The following is a 21478-nucleotide window of genomic DNA, read 5'->3' as shown; positions in this document are numbered from 1 at the left end:
CTTACGCTGTGTGATCAGTAGAACGGTAATAGCAACAAGGTTGAAACTTTGAGATAAAGTCTATTATATTATGATGTATCTATCCAATATTATAGACTGTCTTCAAATCCAGACGGATGAAATCAAGTCACGTCCCATGTTATTTGCAGCTGAATATACTGTTTAAGTCAGCAATCTGGGCCGTTATTGAATTGAAATGTGTTGCGAATGCTTTCATTAAAGACATTGTATCATGTTGTGTTGGGTAAATGCAAAACCAAGCCAATCTGCTTTTCAAGATGCCTTTTCACTAAAAGGCAATGGCAGGTAGTCGAACTTTGGTGTTTTTAACTAAAACCAATTTGTCAGTTTGAATCTCGCTCCAAGCGGACGATGCCTGTCACACCAGATTAGCCGAGTTTCTACATGCGAAAACCACCCAGAGAGATGCGTTGAACTTTTGTAGGCTCTAACATAATGACATTTTCTGTGAGGTAATTGTACAAACAGGCTCTTGTTTTCGTAGCTGTCATGTTCCTCGGCTCACGAGAGGCTATGGTGTGGTACATCAGCACGTAGGGAATGTGAAGACATCCTTGCACTTTTTTTTTTTTTTATGTGGTAAACAGCCATTTAGATTTGCCAGGGTGTATGAAAGGTTGCACTTTGGCTGCGGCTGAAACCTTGAGTCATCGCGCACACAGCAATTGTTGTCATCACTTTCTGTCTACGGCCGTATTTATAGCTTCGCCCGAAACGGCGAGAGTGAACTAAGCGCTTGTTCTCTAATGGGTTGTTACAGCTCTGTCAATGGTTAATATGGCTCAGATAACATTAATACTTTGACCTGAATGCATCCATTTGGCTCAGGTTTCGCTTGTTGACCTGCGAGTTGTACTTTGGGAGCAAATAAACTTGACTTTCCAGGATGGGGTCTAATTCCAACTCTAGGCCCAATGAAACTGTACGTTTGGTTCCTTGTGACGCATGTAATAACAGTGTTTAGGATGCAGTAATTTACTAAGATGTGTTTTAAAAATAATGTTAGCTTGTTACCACGTGCTTGGGATTTTAGAGCACCAAAAATAGGCAGATTTGACTCTGACTGTGGTCTTGTGTTTGGGATGCATGTTGCAGACACATTGAGCTGTGGTTATCGTGGGAGATGTGGGTTTGAATCCACCCTACCCTGCATCTTGGTCATTTTTTTAATATAATAATAACTAGAAGATGCTTCTATGTACATTTCCATTGAAAGCTTTGGGGGTCTGGAAGATTTTTTTTAAGGGCTTTAATATAAGTAAAATAATGTTCACGAAAGCTGCATTTATTTGCGCAAATATACAGTGCCCTCCACAAATATTGGCACCCTTGGTAAATATGAGCAAATTCAGCTATGAATCTGAATCTCATTATGAAATAATAGCTCTAGTTCACGTTGGCTACAATTATTGGCACCTAATTATTGCAAAATCCTTTTCCCAAGTTAACAGCTCTGAATTTTCTCCTATAATCCCTGGTGAGTTTGGAGAACACCTAACGAGATCAGACCATTCCCTCATACAGAGTCTCTCCAGATCCTTTAGATTCCCAGCTTCATGTTGGTGCTTCTCCTCTTCAGTTCACCCACTCATTTTCTAAAGGGTTCAGGTCGGGGAACTGGGATGGCCATGGCAGAAGCTTCATTTTGTCCTCAGTGACACATTTTTGTGTTTGTCTTGGATCATTGTCCTGATGGAATATCTAAACACGACCCATTATACAATTTGTATACAATTTAGATTTTTTTTTATCTTAGTATTTGAAAGAATCCGTGATGCCATGTATCTAAACAAGATGTCCAGGATCTCTGGCAGAAAAACAGGCCCAGAACATTAAATATCCAGCAGTTGTTTTTTTTTTTAAATGTGAGCATGTTTATCCGTTTGCACCAAACCCATCTTGAGTGTTTGCTGCCCAAAATGTATTTTTTGTTTGTTTGTTTCATCTGACCATAGAATCCAGTCCTGTTTGAAGTTCTAGTTGTATCTGACAACTAAATATGCTAGAGTTTGTTTTTGGATGAGTGAGCAGGATTTCTCTTGAAACCCTCCAAAACAACATGTGGTGATGTAGGGGCTGAATTTTTAGGTTTTCTGGCCCCAAGACTTAACTAATATCTGCGATTCTCCAGCTGTAATCCTTGGAGAGTATTTGGCCACTCAAAGTCTCCTCCTCACCATCTATTATGATGATATAGACACACGTCCTCTTCTAGGCTACTTTCTATTTTGTGAAGCTCAGCAATCTTGTTTTGCACATCAGAACTATGATCTTTGGTTTTACTCCTTGTGATGGACAATTAAGGGAATTTGGCTTTTGTGCTCCTCATATTTAAAATCCTGTGCAACAGAAAGTCATGGCTGGACAATTTCTAGGGGTGCCAATAATTGTGACCAACATGAAAAAGAGAAAACATTTATTTCATAATGAGACCCCCCCCCCCCCCAATTTTCATTGTTTTACTTCAATGAAAGGTTAGAATTTTGTGAAATTTTTAAATGAAAGATCAAAAGGATACATGATGCAGATTTATTTCCACAGCTGCCTTTGCTCATATTTACCAAGGGTGACAATATTTGTGGAGGGCACTGTAAAATGTAATTTATTCCTGTGATGTAAAGCTGAATTTTCAGCATCGTTACTGTAGTCTTCAGTGTCACATGATCCTTCAGAAATCATTGTAATGAGCTGATTTGCTGCTCAAAAATATTTCTTATCAATATTTAAAACCGCCTTTTTTTAGGATCATTTGATGAATATAAAGTTCAAAAGAACAGCATTTATTATTTGAAGTTTAAATATTTTGTTAAATTATAAATGTCACTTTCGAACTATTTAATGCATCCTTGCTGAATGAAAGTATGCATCTACAGTAGCAACAAAAAATCTTTTGAACAGTAGTGTGAGCATTACGTTACTCTTCAACTAATTATATTTTCACCCCTTCTTTTATCTTTGTCTTTGCAGCACTGTAATGATAACATCCATAACTGTCAGTCTGACATGAATGTCGTTGGCGCGTGGAAGAGAGGCTATACGGGGAAGGATGTGGTGGTTACCATTCTGGATGACGGCATCGAGAGGAACCACCCAGATCTCATTCAGAACTATGTAAGTGTATCTCTGTGAGCATGACTGTTTTTTTTTTTTTTAGAATGTAATTCTTGCATACTGCATGTTCTGCATTGTATACTTTATTAGTGGTTACATTTTTAGTCAAATTTTGTGTAAAGATCTATGCATTCTGTCATTCCAGGTATTCCTTGCAAACTTTGTATATGTACTGCAGAAATAGTAAGAGCAGAATATCAGTATGCATTTCTAACATACTTGCTCTGTTCCAAAACCTAGTGAGCTGACTGGATGACTGTTGAGAATTAAGAAAGCTGCCTCCTAAGAGGCTCTTTACAAAAATGTGTTTTCATAGTCCTCTGCGCTGATTTTCCTTTCCTTTACATTTATTACACTATACTTAATGGATAAAGGATTTTTTGATATTGGAATTAGGAATCGCTTAAAATTGGAATTGATAAGCAGAATCAGAACTAAAATCAGACTTGATAAAATTCAAACGATACACAACCTGTTCTGTTTATTAACCGCTAGGGCGCCAAAAGTTACGGACTGCAGCTTTAACTTCTCCTCAAATTTTAGAAAACTAGCACTGCTGCTTTGTTTTGTATGACAGCGTTTTAGTGCCATGTCAAAAAAATCTAGAATTACAAGATTAAAGTCCTAATATTTCAAGAAATAAAGTTTAAATATTACGTTAATGAAATAATATGTGAATGATTTGGAGTCCACTTCAACCTTTAGAATATTTTAGTTTTTTTTTTTTTGTTGAAAGATTGGACGCCACATTTTTGTGGAGTAGGTGGTGGGATTTTCACAAAGAAAATAGCATAATTTAATGAAACGCATGGCTGGAAAACTTCTCCTGGTGCTCTCAATCCGGGCCATTTTTGCATGCACAGGCTATACTCTCAAAATATTATTATTTTTTTTCATAAATTCGACTTTATAGTTGTAATATTTTGAGAATAATCTCGTAATTTTAGATTTTTTATTTTTTGTAAACGCCGTCATAGTTTTGCTATTGGGGAAAATGGGAATGTAAAAATGACATTTGCTGTAGTTTCCATTCACCACTAAAAAAGGTTTACCCAATTATGAAGACTTGCACTACTGAGATCCCTAGAAATAAGGAGGTCGTCCATGGAGTTAACATTAGCATGATGCTAAGCTAATGTCACAATACACTCTTAAAAATAAAGGTGCTTTAAAGTGTTCTTCAAGCGATGCCATAGAAGAACCATTTTTGGTTCCACAAAGAACCATCCAGTCAAAGGTTCTTTAAAAAAACATCTCTTTCTTACCTTTTTTATAATCTGAAGAACCTTATTTCGCACAAAGAACCTTTTGTGAAACAGAAAGGTTCTTCAGATGTTAAAGGTTCTTTATGGAACCATTTAGACAGAAAAAGTTCTTCTATAGCATCGTGAAGCATCTTTACTTTTAAGAGTGTACAATAAAGCATTAAACACATATTGCATACTACAATATGGTGTAAAACAAGCCGTTTTGATTGCATTGAGCAATTTTTATTGATGTGTTCTAGAACTGAACAGAACATCTCTCTCGTCTCACCTGAAATCTTGAATTTTTCTCCATTGAGCTTGTTGCAGTGCATTCTGCGATATATGCGATACTGCCTTAGAGTTTGGCTAAAACAAGTTATCGGTATGATCAAAGCCGCGTTAAGGCATGCCTCCAAGGTTAGCAAAAAAAGAGCGTAACGCTCCGGTACACAGGGAAGGAGATCAGAGGCTGAATTTTTTTTTTTTTTGAATGAATAAATGAATGAATGTCTATAGAGGAGATGATTCACTACACTGAATAAACTGTTTTTGTTGGAAAACTGATTTTTATTTAATGAATAAACAGCATATCAGCTAACTGACATTAAACATTCATTTTGGTTTCATCTATTTTTCGAGTTTACACATGTTTTATAAGAGAAGTCACAGACAATTTAGCAGCAAGTAGGATTTAGTTTACACACTTGTCATTCATTTTAATGGTATCCACAAACTGACTGACAGCAATGAACTCTGACAGAAATTCAATGACGCTTAAGCTGTAATATGATGATATGTGATCCTGGACCACAAAACCAGTCATAAGTGTCTTTTTTTTTTTTTTAAACATCATTTACACATCATCTGAAAGTTGAATAAATAAGCTTTCCATTGATGTTTGGTTTGTTAGGATAGGAAAATATTTGCTCAAGATACAACTATTTGGAAATCTGGAATCTGAGGGTGCAAAAAAATCTAAATATTGAGAAAATCACCTTTAAAGTTGTTTAAATGAAGTTCTTAGTGATGCATATTACTAAACAGAAATTCAGTTTTGATATATTTACGGTAGGAAATTTACAAAAACATCTTCACGAAACATGATCTTAATATTCAAATGATTTTTGGCATAAAAGAAAAATCTATAATTTTGACCCAAATAATGTATTTTTGGCTATTGCTACAAATATACCCACGCTACTTAAGACTGGTTTTGTGGTCCAGGGTCACACAAGTGCTTTCTCCAGTGGTGCATTCACAAACATTGGTGTCTTCCAGTAATAAGACTAATTTTGGTATATATAGGATGGCTACTTTTTATAATATATGAGCACACCCATGATGCCTTGATGACCTAAAACTAGGTCTTGGATCAGAGCAATTGAACAAAGCACACAGGCAGAGACTGTTTGTATATTGGCTGATGTTTTTGTGTTTATATAAGCTTTGTCCTGAAACTACATTTCCCCTTTACTCCAATTCCTCATGTTCACATCTACAAGTCCAAAAGTGTTGTTCACTTTCAGGGATAGTTGTTTAAAAATGAAAATTACCCCATGATTTAGGCTATTCACCCACAAGCCATTCTAGGTGTATATGACTTTCTTCTTTCAGATGAATACAATCAGAGTTATATTAAAAAAAATATCCTTGCTCTTCCAAGCTTTATAATAGCAGTGAATGGGCATTGAGATTTTGAAGTTCAATAAAGTGCATCCATCTATCATAAAAATTGCTCCGCAGGGCTCCGGGGGGTTATTAAAGGCCTTCTGAAGCAAATCAATGTGTTTGTGAAAGAAAAATATCCGTATTTAAAACTTTTACAGCAAACGAAAACCATTCTCCTCTTGGCTTATATCGAAATCCTGCAACATTTTTCTTTACAAATCCTCGTTTCGTACTTCTAATTCATGACTGGTGTTTTGTTTTGCTCTTTTCTCTGTGCTTCCACCGCATTTGTCTGTGTCATTAGCTGGAATAGCACTCTCCCGTAATCGCAGTTAGTGAAAGCAAGAGATAATGGTTCATAAAGTTTTAAAGGGGTCATTGGATGCCAATTTTCCAAAAGTTCATATGATTCTTTAGGGTCTTAATGAAAAGTCTATAATATACTTTGGTTAAAAACTTCCAATAGTACTGTAAAAAAAACACCCTTTTACCTTGTCAAAACCAGCTCTGCAAAAAATCAACTCATTTTATTGCATGATCCTTTAAATGCAAATGAGCTCTGCTCGCCCCACCCCTCTCTGCCTGGGATGATGAGCCGTAATGTTTACTTCAGCCGCATTTAGCTGCGTTTAGCGGCAAAACTTGCCAACAAGCACATTATTAAGAAAGGCCATTTGCAAAGATGCATAAAAAAACCTTATACTCACTTCTGCTGTGGGTGAAGCTGCATCAGGAACGATTCGCACGAACATAAACGCATATGTAGATCGGGATCGGCACTTTCCTTTTAAAAATGAAAGTAACGTTATCCTCTGCATCTTCAGCGGCTCAGATGTCGGGAGTAAATGACGACTGCTATGTTCATTATTACATCCAACAACAGAACACCTCAATCGCTCAAGTTGGACTGTTTCAGCTCGGTGAGGGCGGGTCCAAAGTAAGGTGCTCATGTCAATCAACTATCGTGGGAGCGGCCTGTGTTGAGAATGACCTGATTTTAAAAATGGGGTTATTACTTTTGAAGATTAAAAAAAATCCCACTGGGTGGATTTTTATCATTGTAGGGTGGTTGTGTACACAAACTGCCAACACGCATTAATGCTCAAACAACATGTAAAAGTGAGTTTTGCATCTGATGACCCCTTTAAATATGATTTTTTTTTTTTACACAAAAGCATTGATTTACTTCAGAAGGACTTTATTCCTCAGAGCCGTGTGGAATTCTTTTCATGATGGATAGATGCTTTTTATTGGGCTTCAAAATCTCAACAGCCATTCACTGCCATTATAAAGCTTGAATTTTTTTTTAATGTAACTTCAATTGTATTTGTCTGAAAGACGAAACTAAAGTCATATACACCTACGATAGCTTGACGGTCAGTTAATCATGGAGTAATTTTCGTTTTTGGGTGAACTTTAAGTGTCCTAACTGGCACATTCACATAATGGACGGACAAAATCCACATGTGACCGTGTTCTCATGCGTCTTATTCTTCCTTTGATCTGTTTGCAGGATAACGAGGCCAGTTATGATGTGAACGGTAATGACATGGATCCCATGCCTCGATATGATGCCAGTAATGAGAACAAGTAAGAGTGAAGTTTATTACGCACGCACACGCTCAATTCTTCGAGCATATCAGGTCATTAAAACCCTGGAAAGGCTTTGTTTATACAGTCCTCTCCGTGGTGTGTGTGAATGTGGGTATTTGGCTTCTGATCTGTGCGCTAGTAAGAGCGTTTGGCATGTTTGTTTGGTGAATGTGGGTTTTTGGAGTTTGCTTTCTGTGCGTTTGAGGATTTTCTTAGGTGTGTGAGTAAATACGACGCTTGGCTCGCAATCGGCGTGTGTAGAAGTAAATGTATTTGGCATGTTTATTTGGCGAAAAGGGATTTTTGGAATTAGCTTTCTGTGAGAGATTATGTGTGTGTCTGGAAGTGTTGGCACGAGATCAGTATGTATTTGGAAGCGTTTGGTGAATGTTGATATTTGATTTGTTGTGTGTGTATATATGGGTGTGTTTGGTGAGTGGGTGGAGGCCCCCATGTGTTTTTGTGGCTGCCACTCTGCCAGTGTGTGTGAGCCTGTGCCAGATGGCTCTGCAGCTTTTTTGGACCGTTCAGACTGAAAGCTTGGCCCGGACTCTGATCCTCTGTGCCATTGTAGTTTCTTCTTGGAGCTCCAGTGCAATGCAATTCTGCAACTGATGAGCGAAAACTGAACCTCATCTGCTGTCATTATGGAGTAGTGCAACCCAAAATGACCTAAAATGACCCAATCATTTACTCACGCTCATGCCATTCCAGATGTTTATGATTTTCTTTCTTTCGTAGAACACAAGAGGCAAAATTTCCAAGAATGTTCACAAAGCTCTGTACTGCAACAGATAGCTTTCAACATTTGAACAAAGACAAAAAAGTAATATTTAATAGTATTATAGTTTCTATGAATATTTTGTATTGCCATTTATTTTTTTCCATTTACATTTTAGTTACATTTTTAGTAGCTAATTTTGTCAATTTTCTTTAATCATTTTTTTAATGTTGCTAATAAGGTTTGATTTATTTTTATTTTATTTTTTAATCTAATTTATATATATTATATTATATTATATTATATTATATTTTGTTGTTTCCCTCTAGTTGCAGAGGCACCATTTCTCATTTTATTTAGTTTTAAATGTTTCATCTAATATTTAATTTAATTATTTCAGCTATTAAATCCAGCCTTTCGTTTTTTTTAAAATATTTTTCATGTTACATAATTGCAATTTTTATTGAACATTTTTTAAAACATTGCTATTACGGTTTAATTTTTTAAAAGCTGTAATAGCTTTGGTTATTTTCAGTTAGTTTTAGCTTCAGCTTATTTTAAGCTAGATGTAGAGGCAACATTTCTCATTTTTGCTCATTTTATGTTTCATCTAATAATTTAATTTATTACAATTTAATTTAATACAATTTAATTTAATTTAATACAATTTAAATTTAATTTAATTTAATTTAATACAATTTAAATTTAATTTAATTTCAGCTGTTAAATTCAGCCTTTCATCTTTTGGTAATTTTAGTTTTAAGTAATTGCAATTTTTATTGAGTTTTGTTTTTAAATATTCCTATTTTTGTAGCTATAGTTACGTTTTAGTTGTTTTCAGTTAGTTTTAGCTTCAGCTGTTTTAAGGCAGTTGCAGAGGCAACATTTCTCATTTTTGTTCATTTTATATGTTTCAGCTAATAAATTTAATTTAAGCTTTTAAATTCAGCCTTTCATTTTTTAGTTTTGAGTAATTGTCATTTTTATTGAGTTTTATTTTTAAATATTGCTATTGCTAATATTAATTTTTATTAATTTGTCTTGTAGGTTTAGTTTAGTTTCAGTTAGTCTTAGCTTCGACTTATTTAGGCTAGTTGCAGAGGCAACATTTCTCATTTTTGTTCATTTTATGTTTCAGCAAATCAGTTAATTTAACTTAATTTTAATTTAATTTTTTAGCTTTTTTTACTTTTAAGTAATCACTATTTTTATGGAGTTATGTTTATAAATACAGTTTAATTTTATTGTAGGTTTAATTAAATTTCAGGTATTTCCAGTTTTAGCTTCAATTTCAACAGTTCAGTTTTAGCTTAAACGTATTTAAGCTAGTTGCAGAGGCAACATTTCTCATTTCTGTTAATTTTATATGTTTCATCTAATAATTAAATTTTAATTTTAGCTTTTAAATTCAGCCTTTAATTTTTAATCATTTTAGTTAACAATATTACCCCTGGTTTTGTGTAAATAAAATGTTACTTTTTTAGGACCATTTCTATGACAAAAAGGCACATTTGCCATCCACCAATTCTCATTACCATAATATAAAGAAATCACTTTTTTTTATTAAATGGTAATGTTTATCCCCTATTTTCCATTGTCTATAAGATTCCCCCCTATATTATTACTTCAGAAAAGTGATAGCACACCTCTCCTCAATCTGCACGATTTGAGGTGTGATTCATGTCCATAGCTTAAATAGAGCGGGATGGGTTATGTGCTGAAATGTAATACTTATCCCTAATAATGAGCAATAGTATTAGTGATTTTTGCCTTGCCTGTATCAGACGCCTCTAAATGCTCCACAAACCCCCTTTTAGTGAGTGCACGTACGCATGAGTCTTTTGCTGTCGTGAGCACTATTCCCCCTCTTAATTTACACTTTCAGGAGCCCCATTAGAAGTATTTCCGTGGCCCAAGGAAAAGAGGAGTGTTTGATGCTGTCACTGTTTTCAGGAGGAAGTGTGCGGTGGAGACTGAGAGGGAGGTTTAGGTTAGCGTGTGTAGACACGCTCTATAGAATACCATCCACCTCCTGTCCTGGCTGCTTCTGTCTCTGTGAGGCTTGAGTGCAGAAAGTTCAAAAGTTCTCACCTCATAAAAGTAGTATGGACAACTATGTGGCAGTTAACACCTTTAAATTGGGCATATCCTACTTTATTTTTTTTTGTAGCATTTAATTTCCTGCTCTTTATTTTTGATAGAGTTCAGGTCAGAGAACTGGGAGGGCCTATGCAGAACCTATTTTTTTTAATCTGTTGCTGTTTGCTAGATGTTTAGCACCTCCAGCGGGATACAAGATACAGCAATATATTTAATTGCACACATGGGGTACTTTTTTTTTTTATCTCTGTGCATCCCTTTCAACCCATCTCATGTGTGCCAAAATGCAATTTTTTTAGTTTCATCTGACCAAGAACCCAGTTCTGTTTTTTTTTTTTTTTTTTTTAAACCCCCCTGAACAGCTTGTTGTGATGTAGGTGCCGTTTGATAATTTTCTGAGGCTTTCTGACTTCAAGACTTGATTAATTTCTGCAATTTTCCAGCTGTGATCCTTGGCGAGTCTTTAGCCAATCAAACTCTCCTCCTCTTCTGGCATTAGAACATCTTAAAAGGATTGTTCACTCAAAAAAGAAAATTACCCTTTAATTTACTCACCCTCAAGCCATTCTAGGTGTATATCAGTGTTAGGTGTATATTTTGACAGCAATTTCTTTTGGCTTAGTCTTAGTCATTATCTTTTGACTAAAATGCATATTTTAGTCATTTGAATAGTTTTAGTTTTAGTTTTAGTCTAGTTGAGAGTCTTTCTATTGCTGCTTGATTAACATCAATGCCACAGACAATAGCAGCTAAATTAGGCTGCTGTCCCTTTAAAACTGACTGCACAGATGCAATGTACTGATACATGTCCAATAGTCTCCCAACTGTTTACTTTTACTCACGATGTGTATACATGAATACTTGTCAAAACTGACAATTCAACATCATTTTGTGTGTATTTCTCCATTCGTGAGACGCGAAAGAGTACTTGTGCTCAGTGTGAAAGGTGCTCCTTCAGTGTCTGCGCTCAGAAAACAGTTCTCTTTTGTGTCATCAAATTTATCCATATGTCTGCTCTTCTTTTACTCTCAGATATAATTTTTTTTTACCGCTTTATGAGAGGCCCGAATTGTCCCTCCCTAATATTTTTGTCTAATTTTTATTAGTTGACAAATGGATTTTCGTCATAGTTTTTGTCATTCAAAATGAGTTTTTGTTTTATTATCGTCTGTGAAAAAAAAAAAAATTGACAAATGATTTGTCAGCGGAATTAACACTGCTGTATGTGACTTTCTTCTTTCAGATGAAAACAGTCAGAGTTGCATTTAAAAAGTCCTGACTCTTCCAAGCTTTTTATTTCCAGTATATGGCTGTTGAGATTTTGAAATCCAATAAAGTGCATCCATCCATCATAAAAAGTGCTCCACATGGCTCCAGGGGTAAATAAAGGCATTCTGAAGTGAATCGATTTGTTTGTGTAAGAAAAATATCCATATTTAAAACTTTATAAACCGTAATCTCTGGCTTTCGCTAACTGTTGTACACACACACGAGAGAGTGGCATTCTAGCGAATTTCACTTCAGAAGGCCTTTATTAACCCCCTGGAGCCATGTGGAGCACTTTTCATGATGGATGGATGCACTTTATTGGACTTCAAAATCTCAACACCCATTCACTACCATTGCAAAGCTTGGAAGAGCCAGGACATTTTTAAATATAACTCTGATTGTATTATTCTGAAATAAGAAAGTCATATACATCTAGGATGGCTTTAGGGTAGGGCTGGGCGATATGGCTGAAAACTATATCACGATATCAGTGTTTCATATCGGTCGATATCGATAATTATTGATATTTTTATGACCCATTTAAAATAAGGACCAGGAGAAAAATATATTACACTCAAGCATTTTTATTTTAAACTTAACCTGCCTCTGATCATAATCCCCTCAGTTATTAAGACAGAAATGTCAACAACCATGGAAAACTCAAATAATTAAAATGTAAACATAAGTCTAAAGTCACAATATACACTTAATTATCTCTTAATCCTCAATTCAAACCCCATTCATTGTCGATGAAGTGAATGGTCAAGCTAATGTATGGCCCAGAAGTACGGCTTGACCACAGGTCAGAGGTTGTTGCAAAGTACTGCTGATTATATTTTTTTCTGCACAGATTGCTGGTTGCCAGTAGCCAACATTACTTCTTTCCCGGTACTTTAGCCTATACTTTGTGTAATAACAAAAATATTTTTTTGAAAAATGAAGTGAAAAAATAAGTCCAAAACTTTCAACATTTTGAACAATAGGGCCTTACAATCTTTTTTTTTTTTTTCAGAAATTCTTGTTTTAATTTTTCTGATAATCAAATGAAAGCAAAATCACAGATTTATTTTTAAAAATAAACAGAGCTTTACTGTTAAAATACATAGAAGAAAAATTATATTCAGCTAAAAAAGGTTTAATAATAATAGTATTTTTTCAACAATTAAGTGGTGACTCTTTATTTTATTTTTTATCATATATATTGTTTTATGTAAATTATTTAAATGTGAACATATAAACACCTACATTATACTGTACAGTAATACAAGACTAATATTGTTCTGTTACATGTTAAACCGTACTTTTATTTTGACAGGTTGCCGTGAAGTTTCAGTGTGTAATACAGTATGAATGATGCTAGTTTCACTAATGAAATGGTAAAATTGACAAAAAGTGACACTCACAGCAGCTTTGGAGAAGTATTTATTGGAGTTTGTCTGTTCATGTGAGATGCAAAGGCCAAAAATTAGCGGGAGCGTCACGTGTGCAGTATGCGTGTAGTGAAAATAAAGCGCGTCTCCTCCATTCATACATATAGAGGCAAACGGAACATGCAGGATTCTTATTGAAACGGTCTTTTGGCATTTCAGTTTTCACAGACACTAGTCCATATGGCGATCTGAATTAATTAACAGACCAACTTTTGATTTATTGGTCCAAAAATCGACGAATTCCGCGGCATTCCGCCCTATAGTAAAGTCCGTTTTTATGAATGGAGTCCGCGATCCCGTCTGTGAGGAGACATTGTAAACACGCGATCATGTAGAGACAGAAATCACATGCCGTCGTGTAAATAAGATAAATAACATAAGGCTATTTAGTTTGTTTAATACAACAACATGGACCCGTTCTGTAGGAAAGATAACCTTAACTTCTATTGTGATCTGGCGCTATGAACTGAACGTTAAAGGGGGGCTGGGCGGGCCGACGAAGAATACAAAATATCGAACGTTTTATCGAACACATTTTTTATTGATATCGATCTCTTGTCTATCGCGATATATATATCGTTATCGTTTTATCGCCCAGCCCTACTTTAGGGTGAGTACATCATGCGGAAATTTTCGTTTTTTGATGTACCTATCCCTTTAATTATTGCACCGATTGTGGAAATTGAATTTTCAGTGCTTTAGTTCTCTTCTTACAGCCTCTTTCTAATTTGTGAAGCTCAATAATCTTTCACTGCACATCTTTGTGTTAGCTTAAGTAATGCAAGGGCAATTTCATGTTCATTGTCACCCTGGTGTGCTAAAAAAATTAAAATATTAATGTGAATATACTTCAGAGATATTTATTATTAATAATGTGAATTGGAGAAAAACATTTTATTTCATGTGTTTTTTTTTTTTCTTGCTCCACTTTTGGTTGTTTGGCTTCAATTAAAGGTTAGTTTTTTTAGTCTAAGATCAAAAGTATAAACAATGCAGATTTGTTTTTACAGCCTTGTTTGCTCGTATTTACCAGGGGTGCTAATAATTCTGACCACAACTGTTTTTTGGGTTCGTTTCAGCGATTCAGTAAAGTCTCCCCTGTCGTTTGGCGACTATCCTACACAAGCTGTCGATCTTTTATGTGCTGGAATGTTTTGTGTTGGTTCCTCCGCTGATAGTTTGTGTAATGTGAGTCTTTATTTCCCTGCGGTGGGTTTTGGCCGTGAGCTTCGCCGCCGGGGGTCGTTCTGAGTGACCGAGCGGCTGTACTGTAAATATTAGAAGTTCATATATCTCCCAGATGAACATGGGCTTTGCTCTAGACTTTCAGTGGAAATGCAGTTTATTGACCCAGTCTGACCTTTAAGCTGTATGTCAAATGTGCAGCACAACAGCTTGTGACTGTGATTGTGACTGTGGATGGTTTGTACGCTGTATGGGTTTATATTTTCCATATAATAGGATTATCAGTTTTGTTCGTTTTTTAGGCAGCGTAGGAAAGGTTTCGGTGTCCTGTGTGGTTCTGGAAATACTGAAATGCTGAAATGTTCTGTCCAGGTGTGGTTTATGTTTCTGGTTTTCTCATTGACCTGTATTCTGCTAGCAGATGTGACTTAGTCTCACATAGCAGGGTTTTGACTATTGGCATTATAGTCAGACAGGAAAAGACAGTCTGAATGACATGTAAAAGGCCAGCCACTTTTTTTTTTAGGCCTAAATCATACTCTACACAAGTATGTGAAAGCAAATGCTACTAGCTCTGCAAGTTCTGTTTCATAATTTGTTGCATTCTGAAAGAGATTGAATAAAAGAGATTGAAAAATCGCCTTGTTCCATCTGGATATTACATATTGACAATCAGGAGAAAAACTTCCCATATGTACATCACGTCAGAAATCAATGTCCGTCAAACATATTGGATTGTAATATTTTTAATTCTCTGAGAAAATGTTGTTGTTGTTTTTTTTTTTTTATCAAGTTGACTGTCTTAGTTTATTCCATGTTAGCTTCTGTTTTAAATTTTAAAGGATTAGTTCACTTCCAGAACAAAAAATTACGAATAATTTACTCACCCCCTTGTCATCCAAGATGTTCATGTCTTTTTTTTTTTTCTTCAGTCATAAAGAAGTTGTTTCTTGAGGAAAACATTTCAGGAATTATCTCCATATAGCGGACTTCTATGGAGCCCGCCAGTTTGAACTTTCAAAATGCAGTTTGAACGCAGCTTTAAATGGCTCTAAATGATCCCAGCCGAGGAAGAAGGGTCTTATCAAGCAATAAAAAAATCGGTTATTTTGGAAATAAATTGACAGTTTTTAACTTTTTAACCTCAAATGCTCATCTACGCATGCGTAGCCTGTGTAATCTGGGTCAGTACAGTTAGGGTATGTCGAAAAACTCCCATCTCGTTTTTTTTTCTTCAACTTCAAAATCGTCCTACATCGCTGTTTTACCCTTTTTTTTTTTAAAGGGCGTTTGATCTTCTTTGCATGTTCCCTTTAAACACTGGGGCGGTACGTCTGCAGCGATGTAGTACGATTTTGAAGTTAGGGAAGAAAACGAGATGGGAGTTTTTTAACATAACCTAGTCCTAACTGTATTGACCCGGATTACACAGGCTACGCATGCATAGATGAGCATTTGAGGTTAAAAAGTTAAAAATTGTCAATTTGTTTCCAAAATAACTGATCGTTTTGCTTGATAAGACCCTTCTTTCTCGGCTGGAACCGTTTAGAGTTTTTTTGACATACCTTAACTGTCTTGAACCAGAAAAAACTGAGTTCACGCAGACATAGACAAGACAAGCACTTGAAGTTAAAAAGTAAGTTTGTTTCGACAATGACCGATCGTTTTGCTAGATTTGAAGCTGCATTTAAACTGCATTTTGGAAGTTCAAACTTGGGGGCACCATAGAATTCCAGTAGACGAAGAGAAATCCTAAAAAAGGTTTTCCTCAAGAAACATCATTTCTTATCCACTGAAGAAAGAAAGACATGAACATTTGGATGATAAGTGGGTGAGTAAATTATCCGTAAATTTTTGTTTTTTGGAAGTGAGCTAATCCTTAAACATGATTGTAAGGCAATACAGAGTAAGTGCTTTTTGCGTACATGTGGTTTTAGATGTTTCTATGTGGTTTCATAAATGTATATTAAATTTTATTGCAAAATGTTTGGTAAATCATGATTTGTTTTTAAAAGTGTTCGTACGCACATTTCACACACAAATTTGTGCATACACATGCTTGGTGAATGACACGCACTGTTCTATTTTAATTTTCTAATTAAATTTCTATTTAAAGAATGCTGAAAAAGTCAGTTTTTTTCCAGAAATATTAAGCTGCACAACGGTTTTTTAACATTGATGGTAATGATAATAAATATAACCTATAAAGCTTAAAAACCCCTTAGAGTTCCTGTCAAACTTAACTCAATGCAAAACGTCCCGCCGGTGGAACGTTGGAACACTAAGGGGTTAAAGGATTAGTTCACTTTCAGAACAAAAATTCACAGATAATGTCCTCACCCCCTTGTCATCCAAGATGTTCATGTCTTTCTTTATACAGTTGTGATGAAATTATGTTTTTTGAGGAAAACATTTCAGGATTTCTCTCCAGATAATGGACTTCTATGGTGCCCCCGAGTTTGAACTTCCAAAATGCAGTTTAAATGCAGCTTCAAAGTGCTTTAAATGATCCCAGCCGATGAAGAAGGATCTTATCTAGCGAAATTATCTGATATTTTGAAACAACTTGACAATTTATATACTTTTTAACCTCAAATGCTCATCGATGCATAGTTTGTGTGATCCCAGGTCAATACAGTTAGGGTATTGAAAAACTTAAATCATCTTACATTGCTGTAGAAGTACCGACCAATGTAGATCAAACGCCAAAGGAAAAATACCAATGTAGGACGATTTTGAATTTGAAGATGAAAATGAGATCAATTGTCAATTTGTTTAGAAAATAACCGATCATTTCGCTAGATAAAACACTTCTTCCTCGGCTGGGATTGTTTAAAGTCCTTTGAAGCTGCATTTAAACTGCATTTTGGGGGGACCATTGAAGTCCACTATATGGAGAGAAATCCTGAAATGTTTTCCTTTAAAAACATAATTTCTTTACGACTGAAGCAAGAAAGACATGAACATCTTTGATGATAAGGGGGTGAGTACATTGTCTGTGAATGTTTGTTCTGGAAGTGAACTACTCCTTTAAATAGAAAACAGTTCCTTAAAAAGCATAGACGTCTTTGAACAGTAATGTAGACTTGAAGTGCTCAGTCTGTTGGATTTTATGGGACATGTATTTTCTATGACATGTTTCAGTATTGGATAACCATTGGAATAGTTTAAGTCTGGAGTCATTGGATTGGCATTGGGATCGAGTCCAGGGACCACCTGGGAGTTCCTCTGGCCTTTTGACCTTTTGACCTTGTAAATGTTAATGGTTGCGATGGCGACCGAACCCTGGTCTCATCCCGGATCCGGTGCTGCTGTGGATCTTTACAATCTTTGTCTCTCTTTCTTTTTGTTTTCTTTTTAAAAATGGCTTAGATTGGAGACGGTGGTTACCATGGTAGCGTGAGTTTTTCTATGCAGCTGTTCACTGCTGGAGGTTCCACAGCCGAATCTCTCTCCATCTGTCTGTCTTTGTCTTGCGTGAGCGTTTTAGTGCGTTTTTTGCGGATGATTTGTCTTAGATTTATGTGGGTTTAGTTTGGGTCAGGAATGTGTCCACGTTGCGTCTGAAGCGGAGGAACCGCTTGAATGTTTTCCTTCAATATCTCAAATATTTAGCCGCTGTGTTTTAGCTCTGCTGGCCATGGAAGCACATGTTTAGTTTCATCCCAGCTGTTTCTCTCTCTCTCTGTCTGTTTCCTGTCCACTTCTGCGTTCCTTCTGTAGCGAGTGTGTGTAATAGGTCAGCAGCAATGTCTGTGCTTGCGTAAGGGTCTCCAGTCACTGTTTATACAGTCAGTGAATGTGTGTGTGTGTGTGTGTGTGTGTGTGTGTGTGTGTGTGTGTGTGTCTGTACTAATACTATCGTCTGATGTGTTTTGTTCAGGCATGGCACGAGGTGCGCTGGTGAAGTAGCAGCATCTGCCAACAACTCTCACTGCACGGTGGGCATCGCTTACAACGCCAAGATTGGGGGTGAGTTTGGCTGATGGTCACTGTCTGATTTAGACCCACTACTGTACATGTGAATACAGTCATCGAAACTGTGAAATAACACAAATTTGTATGTGAATTTTAGTGACTAAAAATGTTACTGTAAATATATTGAATTTTATACAGTATATGAAGTTCTTAAAAGTCGTAATCAGCAAGATCACGGCTCTGCATGCTGTGCAAATCGTCCATTTAATATTCATTAAAAAAAGGAATGAAATCATTCATGCAGAAGGCTTTAGATCAAACAGTTAAAAAATCACAAGCTGTATTCAAGTCAGGTGTCTCCAGACTGTTAAACACACCTCTTCTGCTAGATTCCAGTTGGAATCACTGAGATAAGTAGTAAAATTATAAAAAAAAATTACCATTAGCAATATTCTTACAATATTCTACATTCATCTACATGACAGAGAACCTGCACAGATGTCATTAATGTATTTTGCTTTTTTTTTTTTGGGAGTTAACAATTTTTTTTTTTATTTTTTTAAAGTTGGGGTTTTTAATTAATTATCTTTTTTTTTTTTTTACATTTTTAAGATGAAATGCCATTTTTTTTTTTTTAATTACAGCTTGTATAAACTCATCTTGATGCACCTGCGTTCCATTTAGCTGTTTATGAATGTAAGAATGCATCATATATGTTATCGTTCAAAACCTTTTTATGTTTTTAAAGTTACTTATGCTCACAAAGGCTCCATTTATTGAATCAAAACAATATGCAGTAAAACAATAGTCTTGTGAAATATTACAATTTAAACTTATTTTTAGCATTGCTCCTGTCTTCAGTGTCACATGATCCTTCAGAAATCATTCTAATATGTTGATTTGCTGCTCAAGGTACATTTCTGTTAAAAACAGCGGTGCTTTTTAATATTTTTGTAAAAACCATAATGCATTTTTTCAGTATACTTTAATGAATAGAAAGTTCAAAAGAGCAGTGTTTGTTTGAAACAATTAAATATATAATATAATATAATATAATATATACGGCCTCTAATCATCAGTCCTATGTCAAAGCCTGATTATTAGGGCCCTATGACAACCTTTATTTATACAGCTTTTATTTATATGAAATCCTTTATTTATAAATTCATTTTTTTCCATTTTAATTTTTGGGATTCCATTTTAATGGTTAAATTAAATTGATTATATTAATCAAAAAGCATGTATCGTTAATTAAAATTTGAAACTTAAACAATTTAACAGCAATTTATTAAAGGTTTTTTTTACATTTTTAAGGCCCTGTAAAATTATTATTGTTGTTTTTTTTTTTTCTAAAATAAAATTGAGGTTTATTTAGACCAAATTCTGTTTTCTATTAATTTTCTGGATCCATTTCAATAATAAAAAGTATCTCTAATTAATTGATTTTATGGGGGGAAAAAAATATTTATTCAGTAATATTGTGTTGTGTATTTACATTTTTTCTGCTAAATTAATTCTGGTAAGTAATTTTTCCTCTTAAATATAACTTAACACAATTATTTTATTAGTAGTATTAGTAGTACTATTTCTTTCACATTTTTTTCAAGTTAAACCAAACAATTATTTTTTACATGTTGCTGTGAAGACTTACAGGTTTTATATAGTATGCTGATAGTTTTTCTCAAAAGAAATGGTAAAATGCTCATGAAGTGACTTTTAGAGCAGTTCTAGAGATTATATTTATGTGTTCATGTACGCATATATTGATGCAGGAGAGGCTGAAAACACCAAAAGCACCACTCATGCTTTAGTATGTGTGTAGTAAACAAAACCACGCATTTGCGCCATTCATTCACACAGAGACACATAGATCATCCAGGATAAATTTTTAAGTAGTCGTTTTGCGGCTTAATATTCACAGACACTAGTCCATATTGCATTTAGATTTAAGTGTACTGACCTACTTTTGATTTATTCATCCAAAATTGGGCAACTCCATGACATTCTGTGTTATACAATAAATTCCGTTTTCATGACTGGATTCCGGAATTCTGTCTGCGTTTTCCACGTCGCCCTAGATTATTCAGGGCTTTCTTACGATAGATTAGTTGACTAGTTGTTTAGACAACATCTCCCCCCATCTAGTGTATTTTGTAAATGTGTAGCTTTGCATGTCTGTTGGACTTCATTGGCAGACTTATCTTTAGTGGCATATGTTTCCCTCCTGAGGTTTTCTTTGGGCTTGTCCTGCAGGTGTCCGTATGTTGGATGGAGATGTGACAGACATGGTAGAGGCCAAATCACTGAGTCTACACCCTCAACACATAGATATTTACAGTGCCAGCTGGGGTCCAGATGATGACGGCAAAACCGTGGATGGGCCCGCTTCCCTCGCCAGACAGGCCTTTGAAAACGGCATCAGACTGGTAAGAACCATCTCAGCATGTATAGAAGTATTTTTCAAGTTCATGTGAAAAGTATGTTATGTTTTCCATAAAAGTGAAAAGTAATGTGGCATTCATAAGTCAGGAAGTGTAATGCTCAGGTCATCAGTCACGTCTCTTCAGCAGTCTGGCCCACCTAGGGTGTTTTCCTCTGCTTCTCACACTCCACCACCTGCTACGGCAGTGAACTTTAGAACGCAATTTTAGTTTATCTTCCCTGAGTCATGAGTCGCAGTCAGTAATTGGCATGTATCCTGTGCCAAAGGTGTGTTTGGAGTGGTTTAGGCATGTTTGAGGTATGTAAGACTCATAGACATCAAGTAATACTGGTCTCCTCTCATAAGAAAAGCCTAGAGGACATTAATGCTTGGAGTTTATACTGTCCTGATTCTATTAGTTCTTGCTTTGAAGTGTTTCAAATAGAGCTGTCATTCAGTTTTTGTTTGTTTGTTTGTTTGAAATTGGAAACAAACTCTTTGAATATATGTATTTTCTTTAAATTAAATTATATTAATATAATTAAAGGGATAGTGCACACAAAAATGAAAATTACCCTATGATTTACTCACCCCCAAGCCATCCTAGGTGTATGTGACTTTCTTCTTTCAGACTGATACAATCAGAGTTATATTTAAAAATGTCCTTGTTCTTCCAAACTTTGTAATGACATTGAACAGGTGATGAGATTTTGAAGTCCAATAAAGTGCATCCATCCATCATAAAATGTGCTCCATACGGCTCCAGGGGTTAATATAGGCCTTCTGAAGCAGA

At 35.4% G+C, this 21478-nt stretch overlaps 1 protein-coding gene across 3 annotated transcripts in view; it reads left to right on the top strand.

Annotated features, from left to right (window-relative positions):
- pcsk5b (proprotein convertase subtilisin/kexin type 5b) overlaps positions 1–21478 on the top strand; it is a 94545-nt gene that overhangs the window by 4900 nt on the left and 68167 nt on the right. For all 3 annotated transcript variants that reach the window (XM_073818525.1, XM_073818527.1, XM_073818526.1), the window contains exons 4-7: positions 2989–3132; positions 7561–7637; positions 18229–18317; positions 20517–20689. In XM_073818525.1, the coding sequence (XP_073674626.1) occupies positions 2989–3132; positions 7561–7637; positions 18229–18317; positions 20517–20689 (483 nt within the window). The remainder of the gene's footprint in view (positions 1–2988; positions 3133–7560; positions 7638–18228; positions 18318–20516; positions 20690–21478) is intronic.

This window comes from Garra rufa, chromosome 15, assembly GCF_049309525.1.
Source record: "Garra rufa chromosome 15, GarRuf1.0, whole genome shotgun sequence".
Lineage (NCBI taxonomy): Eukaryota > Metazoa > Chordata > Actinopteri > Cypriniformes > Cyprinidae > Garra > Garra rufa.
Note: the sequence above shows the minus strand (reverse complement) of the source record. Positions and strands in the feature narration are given on the sequence as shown.